The 9799-nt window shown below is 35.2% G+C and overlaps 1 protein-coding gene and 1 non-coding gene across 3 annotated transcripts; both read right to left on the bottom strand.

The window, feature by feature from the left end:
- Positions 1-72, bottom strand: TRNAW-CCA (transfer RNA tryptophan (anticodon CCA)). Its single transcript has one exon. It is a non-coding gene; the product is annotated as a tRNA-Trp (tRNA).
- Positions 73-771: 699 nt separating this feature from the next.
- On the bottom strand, positions 772-9578 carry LOC131165717 (uncharacterized). 2 transcript variants are annotated; one of them, XM_058123730.1, is made up of 5 exons: positions 8797-9578; positions 6247-6345; positions 4033-4077; positions 1610-1747; positions 772-1404 (listed from the first exon to the last, which is right to left on the bottom strand). In XM_058123730.1, exons 1-5 carry the CDS (start codon positions 9190-9192, stop codon positions 1075-1077), a joined length of 1008 nt encoding a protein of 335 aa, XP_057979713.1. In that variant the 5' UTR covers positions 9193-9578; the 3' UTR covers positions 772-1074. The 2 variants fall into 2 exon arrangements, with proteins under 2 accessions (XP_057979713.1, XP_057979714.1); XM_058123731.1 differs by lacking the exon at positions 6247-6345 and having other exon boundaries at positions 8797-9524.
- Between the last annotated feature and the right edge of the window lie 221 nt (positions 9579-9799).

Here is a 9799-nt window from a genome sequence, read left to right as displayed (position 1 = left end):
TGAACCCGACGTGAATCGAACACGCAACCTTCTGATCTGGAGTCAGACGCGCTACCATTGCGCCACGGATCCACCCGATGACTAACCCATCACAATAACAAATTATATGTAGAGACTACAATGAACAGGCTAGTTATTGTATTTCACACTACAGACCGCCTATTTGGTTTGAAGACTCCTTTGCTTAGGGAAAGATCATCTTATTTCTATGAGAACAAGAGGAATTTTCACACAAGTTTCAAGATTTAGAGGGCTTCTTTGGAATCTATAAAGTATTATGAAAAGAAAAATATGATGGATACTTCTATGTATATTTTGTTATTAAGTAAAATTTATTACTTAATTATGAACAAAAATTTAATTTTACACATCATTAACCTGGGTTAGAAGTTTCTCGTGTTCAAGCATTTAATTTTCTAATTAGAGACAAAGTAAAATTAATATCAATTTTGCTTCTTACTTTTTTCTCCTTTTTTTTTTCAAACAAAATCTCTGAGACTCAAATCATCTCAAAGACCCCTTTGGACTTGACAATCCACTTTGTACATCAATTAATTTCAATGGTCTTAAAATTTCTCATTACCTTTTCGTTATTTATTTATTTATTTATTTTTGACACTCTATTCAATCTTCTATAATTGCAAGACCCAAATTATATGTCTTCGAGTTAGACTCACAATTTATATTACTTTATTCACCTTTTTGTCGCTTCAAGTTCTACTTGAAAATGATTTTTTGAGGACAATTAAACTAATTCACACATAATAAACCTTTCATTCCAAGCTGTTTATCATTTCTTTCAAAGCATTAGGTCTTTCCCAGAGGAAAAGTTTGCTGCATCAGTAATTTACAGTTCCAAACTCATGTAAAAAGAAGAAGAAGAAACCTTCTTTGATCCACCAAAACGAAAGCCAAATCAAAGTAACTTTAGATTTCGGATTACCAAAAATTGCATGATATATATTGAGGTGTGAAAAACTAACTGTATAGTGAAGTTTTATGTAATGACATAATTTTGTGACATTTTCTTCAATTAAAGGACACCTGCATCTGCATCCATTTTTGCCTTGATGTTCAGGTTTCTATTGACTTTATTCTTCGCAGGCCTACAGGATTCTTCAAGACTCTCACCGTAACATCACTCCAGATGTCCTGTTCAGTGGGAAGCTGGGCAATTTTCTCAGCGATTTCCATATCTTCAGGAAGAACAGAACCAAACACAGTGTGCACATTTTTCCATTCATGGTGGTTAGCCAAGCTAATGAAAAAATCAGGACCATTACCAACCCATGCCACTGAACCCCTTCTCACAGTTGGGCAGGCTTCTCTGGGGATGCTCATAAATGTGGTTCCATAGGGTTCCAGGGTTCCTTGAATCAGTGCAAAAGGCGGGCCAAATGCAGCCTAGATGGTACAAGCGAGAAGAATTTTAGTTTCTAATCATGCCTCATCAAGCATTGAAAGCTTAAACAATTCTCAAATTTGATAATGTAATAGTGGAAGAATCAAGCCCGGAAGGGGGATTACAACGTAGTTACTTGGTAGCATTCTACAGCGACATAAAATCCAATTTTCAGCGCTGCTGAGATATTGAAAATAGGAATCTTACGTTTTCTATGTGGCGTCCTTCTGTATCCCAGGAACTCCCACGGCTTTCAGCACGATAAAACTGACAGCCTGCACAATGATGCAATTGCAGCAACTCAAGAATATACGAGACAGAATGAGGAGCACAGTCTGGGAAAAGCTGCAGAAAAAAAGTTGGAGATCATTACCAAAATTGGAAGTACTGTACTAATTGTTTTGACTTTGTCGAGCAAACATAGTTTTTGCTGATAAAACAGCTTGAACTAGGTTTCATACTGAAGTTTATTCAGGCTCATTAATCAACAGTGAGCCAAGTGCCAGAGAAAGTCTCAAGCCTGATTCCAAGAAACCCAAGCTAACGCCAAATTAGGCTCATTTTGGGAGAGAACAAAAAACAGGTAATATTCAGAATTTAAATAATAATAATAATAATAATAATAAAGAGAGCTAATTATGTTTTAAAGCCTATGAACAGAGCAAGGCATTGGAATCTCAAGCAATCAATAATCTCAGCATGCAAACATATTAAAGTCTAACACACAAATTAATGTTTTAACAAGATCAGCCAGGCTTTGAACAGGCAAGGTTGACCAAAAATACATGAACCGAGATTGAAAAGGCTAAATTGTGTTGGATTAAGTTAATGTTAAGCCCATCACCTAGCGTCATACTCAATCTCAATTACAGACCAACTAAATGGAAATGAAGGAAAAATTTTAATCAGGCAATAATTGCAAGTATCACCACACAACCATAGTAATACAAGTGTCGGGCAATGGCATTGACCTGGTGATGTAGGACAGTAAAAGAAACAGAAAAAGAAGATAAAGAGAGAGATAGAGAGAGAAGACGAAATGAAGAAGGGAGAAACAGCTGGCAGAGCAGAGAGAGAGAGAGAGAGAGAGAGAAGAAGAAGAAGAAGAAAAAGAAAAAGAAAAAGAGGGAGGGGGCTGCATGAGAGAGTAGGGAACAGGAAATGTGTTCTGAATCTGTGGAAGGGACTTGGTGGTCAGTTATTAAGTGTGAGGGAAAGCCTCACCCCATGAGCTAGCTTTTGGGGTTGAGAATGCCCAAGACCACCAAACACTGGTATCAAAGCCCATGGTTTCTCCCTAAGATGTCAGGCATGTGGTGCTGCCGATTTGGAGCCCGATGTGTGAGGGGGAGATTATTGGGGTTGTCCCACATCGGTTGTGGAAGGGGCTTGGCGGCCAGTTATTAAGTGTGAGGGAAAGCCTCGCCCCATGAGCTTTTGGGGTTCAAAAGGCCTAAGACCACCCAACAATGATAACTCTAAAGCAACACACAAAGCACATTTTCATATGCCCAACCTCACAACTAAAACAAATAATAACAAAATAACCCCAAAATACTTTAAAACGTGAAATAACGCAAAATTACAAAAATTTTAAAATACCTAGATTTACTAAAAATACAAAATCCTCAATTTTTAAATCTTCAAACGAAACATGACCACATAGAATTATCAATAAGTGATCCTTCAACAACCATCCCCTTTCCAAATTTTCATTTTTTATTGTAAGAAAACAAGCTTTAATCTGAAAAAGCTCAACAAATAGAAAGGAAGTGAACTAAATAATAAAAAGTATTATTTCAAGCAATTTTTAAAAGGCTTAAAGGAGATGCATCAACCAAGGAATGTGTGAGGCATGATCTAAGATACCAAACTCCTGAAAGGCAGATGCGTAATACAGTCAAGCTTGCACATTTGTTCGAAAGGTGGGCCTTTTGCACCTTTTGTGCATTTTTGGTTGGGACTTGCACACATTTGAGTTTGTGCATTTTGAGTCAAATTTGGTTCTAAACTAGGCTACCAGAACTTAATAAAATGTGTTTTTTAAAAATAAAAAAATAAAAATAAAAAGTCAAAAATGCTCTAATCTGATTGGATCTCTAAAACTCCTGAAACTACACAATGTTGCATCTTGGATCATAAGCGCAATCTGAACTTTTTAATGTTATCTTTTCATGCAGTTTACTTTGAATGACTTAAGTTTGCATGCTTGGAATGACCAACACACAGTATACAAAATATAAAGGAACCTGTTTTTTTTTTTTCCCAATTTTTTACTTATTATTTCCCTTATTTTCCTTATTTTAAATGTACTGTAATTTATTTATTAATATATAAAACTTTAAACTCCTAGAAGGCTCGAGTCTTAATGCCTTGCGATTTTTGCGTTGTTGGATGAAAGTCAAAATGCCTCACATTATTCCTTTTTCTATTCAAAACATTGGTCTCAAGCATCAAAAGATGATACAAAGTAAAAACATTGAGATCAATAGAAAAGGAAAGGAGCAAAAGGTGATAGAATCATTCAAGTTGGCTAAAAAATGGCAGTATGCATATAATAAGGTAAAAATGACTCCACCATGATATTACAAAAGAAAATGTTAGGCACCTGACCAGTAGAAAGCACTTACTTTTATATGCAGAACCCCATATTCTGTTTCTAAGCCAACAATACCCTGCAAAACAAGTGGAAGAAATACACAATCAAAGAAAATATTAGCAATAAAAGACAGCTTGAACTACAATATTACATGGGACATTCAGTAATTTTTGGATATTTATTTCTGTGTGTGTGTGTGCCCACATAAAAAAGGGGGCAAGTTATGCAGGAAGTTCGTTACATGCTACACTGCATTAGTTTTTAGATTAATCAAACCATATACTGCAACTCAGGACAGGAAAATTACACTCTCCTATGCCTAGGTTTCTAACAATTATAAGGGAGAAGGGGGTCAAGAGAGCTGCCTAAGCTTTCGTATTCAACCAAACTTCCCCCTGGTTCACAATCATCACCCTTGTTTTATAGATAATCAAAACCAGTGAAAAAAGTTCTGAAACTATTTCTTTGTGTTTCAAGGTGCCATTGTCTAGCAAAATTATAGAGCTTGAGATATATTGACTGTAAACATGAAATTTTTTACTTCCTCTTCCCAAATTTTATATGTATAAGACATCTTATTAGAGAAGAGGTAATGCCAACAAAGGGTGCACACACATGTACACACGTAAAACAAATGGATCAATCAGATCTACTATATGAACAACCCAAACATTCCCAAAAAAGAAAAAAAGGTACCCTACCAGATCAGCATCCCTGGTTGGACAAAGAAATAAGGACCTAATGTCCTAAGAATTCTCCAATATTTTAGGTTTCATTTGGTTGTAGAATGCCTATTCTTGGGAATAGAGATAGCTATAACAGAAGGATTTTATAATTTATATTAAAACACATGTTATTATCATAAAGCAAATGAAAATATAAAACCTTTTATGAATTTATAACAAGGAATAGAAGGAATAACTATTCCCACATTTCACCTTTCATATTTGATGTTGGATGGAATGGTAATGAATTGACAAGGAATAACTATTACCTCTATTCCCAAATTTATCATTGTGTTCCATCTTATTCCTAAGAATGGTTATTCTAAAAACATACATAACCTTAAAATTCTTCTAATTTTCTCTCCATGAGCACCAAAAGACCATGTGGCTCAACCTCCAAATGAACTTTAAAAATGGATGGAAGAAGCTCTTATCTCAAAAAATCAACCACCCAAAAAAGGCCATTTCTCATAATGCAAGTGACTTCGCCTCACCAGCCACTTCATGCTAATGTGCTTTAGGATCATTTCTACCTCACTAACCCACTTTTGCAGTGCCGGATTAATGGCCTTCTGCATTTGATAGTTCTAAACCCATAAATAAGATTGGTGTAATTTGAAAAATCTCAATGAGGGCTTTGTAATCATCAAAACCATCAGTAGGTGTACACTTCATGAAAACACAAGATCATAACAGTAGTAAATCTTACTGCATCTCACTCTGAAGGGGAAAAACATGGTTCTGATTAGGCATATAATAAAATAAATCCCATTTAATTACTTTGAGCATAATAACATAATTATAACTTCCCAATTGGGAAATCCCAATTCATTGGGCCTTTCGATATGTACACAACCAAGAAAATTTTTTGTAAACTTCCAATTAATATTCTTCTCAATGTCTTCTCAAAATATCATAACAACAACACATCCCAAACATTTCTACAAAAAAGAACAACTGATCAAACATAAACATCACTTGGCATATGTATCGTAAAGTTGCAAAATATGCAGTTTCTGACTGTCTTGTGCATATACTAATAAAAAACCTAGAAATCAAAACCACCACAAAAATTATGACAATAGATATCAATAATCTCTATAGCAAAAGATTGTTATATGCATCCTGTCAATACAAGTCCTGAGAGCAACTTGTAACTATGATAGTATGATTTATATGTCTCTTTTTTCTTGGAGGATTTCTTGTCCTCATTTCATTGTAATAATGTTTTCTTTTTATAGACTTGTTTTGTTATCTAAAAAAATTTATATTTCTCTTATCTAAGAATGTTTTTGTGCTATGCTAAGCTAATAAAAAAGAAACAGATACAAAGCTAACATATACACTAAGTTATAAACAAAGCAGCAAGCTGAAGAAGCCATAATATTAGAAATTAAAATGGAACCTTAAGCATTGATTCTTTTTTCTCTTCCAAAAAAAAATTGAAAGAAAAAAAAAGAAAAAAGAAAAAGGAAGTTAAACATGGAAAGAAACTCAAGTGACACTCAAAATGCACAAACCTCTCCTTTTCCAAATATATGCCCAGAAGTCCACATAACATGATTTCCTGATTCATGCAGCTCAGGGTGCAAAGTATCCTTCTGCTTCTTCAACCAACACTAGAGCGAAAAAGGATGACAATAATCTTAGGAGCAACCAAGAAGAGGAACAGGTAAGATACCAGTCTAAATGCATGCGTACACAATGCACAAATAAAATTATACAGGATCATCTCTCATCACATTAACCATCAAAATTACTTGCCTCACCCATACATTCCAAGCACAAATTGTAAAGTTGACCAGAATCTGGAAGCCCTCTCATTGGCTCATCCAAATAAAGCTCCAAACTACAGTTTTAATACAAATTTTTTGACACACCCTATCCCTCCTCAATTCTTTTGCACTTCATATACCCTTTGCAATTGCATGTTCTCGAAATATTGTGACTATTTGAATTCACATTTCAAAAGTACGCATCCTATTAAAACTGGGAACACAACTAAGAATAATGATAATTCTAACTTCAAACATTCATCATTTGGCTAATTCATTCAAAAATCAATCCATTCATTTTGGCTTTCTAGACCTTCACGCCTGGATCAAGGATCAGCAATATGCACCTGTATTCTGAAGTTGCTAAGAATGATACCACTGGATATACATATAAAGAATGCATAATATATCTCATTCATTAAAACCAGAGTTTTAATTAAATGGGGTATGAAGTTCAATGAGATACTTCAAAGTCAAGATTAACTAACTGTGACTCCATCTGACGATGGAGAACAAAATTTCTTATCATTACTGGAGGAACAAGGTAATAATCAAGATTATTAGCAACAGATATGATGTCATTTTCTTTCCCTTAGGGGTGACATCCACTCTACGCATTGGATTGTATGCAAAGCAGCCATCTAATTTTGAATCAGATGGATGAAACAACAAAGTACTTCGAAAGTTTGGACCAACCAGTAAGAGTACCTCCCAAATTAAGTACAATATTTAAATAAAACAACCATAAGAAAATCCATACCTTATGGCAACAAAAGTTGAGCAGAAAAATAACTGACTCATACAATGTAAAGTTGACACAAGGATAGTGACCAGGGTGAAGACAAGACAGAGCAAAACCCTAATTAAGATCAGAAAAATCAAAATGTAAAGTCAAAAGTAATTGAAACAAAAGAGATTTAAAGATGAAATAGTGATGTGGAATGTAAACCAATGACCAAGAAATTAAAAGAACTGAAATAGTTATCAAGCCAAAAAAAAAGGAACTAAAATAGTTATGGCTCAAAAAGAGTGTAACTGATGGTAGTGAGGCAGGAAAACCTATAATACGACATTAAAAAGAGGAAAAAAAAAATGCCGTCCATTTAAGATTGAAGAACAAAGGTAAAATAATATTTGTGTTATGATGCATCAAACCAGGCTCATTTAGAATTGGGTTGACACAGAAAGCAATCTTCTCCTTTTTTCCATCGAGAAATCTCCCACAATTGTTTCACTAATTCACGTTGACTGAAAATCCAAAGCAGCCGTCCCACATAATCCCTCACCCTTTTGATTGTGAGCAAAATCTATTCATAAAAATAATAAATCCGTCAACCTTTAAATTAGTAAAACTTAAATACTCAAAAATATTCAAAAAACAAATTCCAATTCTAATTAGATTTCTAAGCAAAAGTTACTGTTATTAAAAAAAAATAGAACGAAAAATAAGATTTATTAAAAAAGAGAGACAAATGGGAGCACACAACATCATCCAAAAAGAGGATAAAAAATACAGTAGTGCTGCCCCTCAATCCCACTACGTATCTTTCAAAATACTCCAAAGAACAGTTTATAAAAAAACCAAAACAGAAGCTAAAAAACAAAGGCCAGACGTTGTCGGCAGTAAACAAATTGTGAAAGATCCCATAATTCCTATCTACTGACAGCACCCAGCAAATAGTAAAACAAGAAATTTCCAATATAAACTTTCACTTCTCAACCTATCATTAAAATTCTCCCTCCATAACCGGAGAATCTGTGACTCTCCAAAATCTGTGCCCTAAACAAGTAAGAGATATTCTATCATCAACAAGCCAGCATGAGCTTGGACGAACTTTGACTATGCTTGTCGTGACTTAGAGATCATCCATAAAGTCATTGTGAGCTAAGATTTTGCATGGTTGCACATGTATAATAGCTTTGGTGAGTATACACAAATTCTTATTCCTATATATGGAGAAATACTGGAATTCCACATCACCTGTAATCACATAACAGTAGTTTACTTTGTCCTGATTACTGAGGAAATTCATAATAGGTTTTTTACAATCGCTAAGATTTCTCACCATAACAGGAACTTTTAAATGGTGCATGATGATTTTCGCAATTTTGTTTCTACACATTCAGTAAATTAACCAAAGATTATATGAATTTTGGGATACCCATTCACTGCTTTAGAGAAACAATCCCACAACAGCGATGCCAAACAATTCCCACAACAGAAAGATAACTCAAATAATAAAAAACACATTTCACGATGCACAGCATGAATGCAAAGCCCAAAACAATAAATACCTCGCCGAATTTGTCACCACACGACTCCCTATTCCCACAAAACACCCAAGAATCACACAAACACCGCCCACCCTCTCCCCTGCACATAGCTTTGCACGCCCTACAACAATCCTCCGAAGAATTAACCTTGAAGTCCGGACCCCACTTCACAGCATCACCCCAAAGCTCCAAATGTTCAATCCCTCTACAACACTCTCCTCCTTCTTCCTCTTCCCTCTCTGCATCCTCCTCGCTCCCCCCGCCATTCCCACCGGACTCCGGACCCGAATAATTGATCTCGGGTCTGAAAGCCCTGGAGAAGCAAATGTAGACCATGAAACAGGAGACCGTACCCATCATGAGGAGGACGACAAAAGCCCAAAGGCGGAGTTCCGACTCGTTTTGCTTCCGACCCATTTCAGATTGACACGCAAATTGAAGAACCCAGAAACGTTTTTCTTAAATTACTTGCAGAAAACAGAGATTTGCGGATTGGGTGCAGAGGGTGCTGGGAGTCATCGTGGAAAAGAGAGCGTAACAGTGATTTTAACCTTTTCCTATTTTAATTTGGTAGGATGGAGACATTCTGGGTTTTGGGAAGATTTGGGGTCGATTGCAGAACTGATTAACGACAGCAAAAGACAAGATCAGCATTTTAATCCGTTGGGAATTGGGATTCGTAGACTTTGCCGCGCGACACCCTCATGGCCCAATGCACAATGCACCTTCTCGTAATTGAGGTGATGGAATTTTAGGCGTATAGCCAGCCATAGAGTAGATTTAGTCCATCTCCCTCCCAGTTTATTTCTGATATCAAGGAGCCGTTTGCGGTCAAATATGAAATGGAAAATGATAAATTAAAATTAAAAAATAAAATTAAATACTTGCTTAACCAATATATTTTAAAAAAATTAAAATAAATTGAACAAACATACATTCATTAGTAAAAATATTATAATTTTTTTTACTTAATTAATATATTTTCATTCTTACCTTGTGCTACAAGAACAATCTTATTTTTTAT

This window comes from Malania oleifera, chromosome 10 (assembly GCF_029873635.1).
Source record: "Malania oleifera isolate guangnan ecotype guangnan chromosome 10, ASM2987363v1, whole genome shotgun sequence".
Classification (NCBI taxonomy): domain Eukaryota; kingdom Viridiplantae; phylum Streptophyta; class Magnoliopsida; order Santalales; family Ximeniaceae; genus Malania; species Malania oleifera.
Note: the sequence above shows the minus strand (reverse complement) of the source record. Positions and strands in the feature narration are given on the sequence as shown.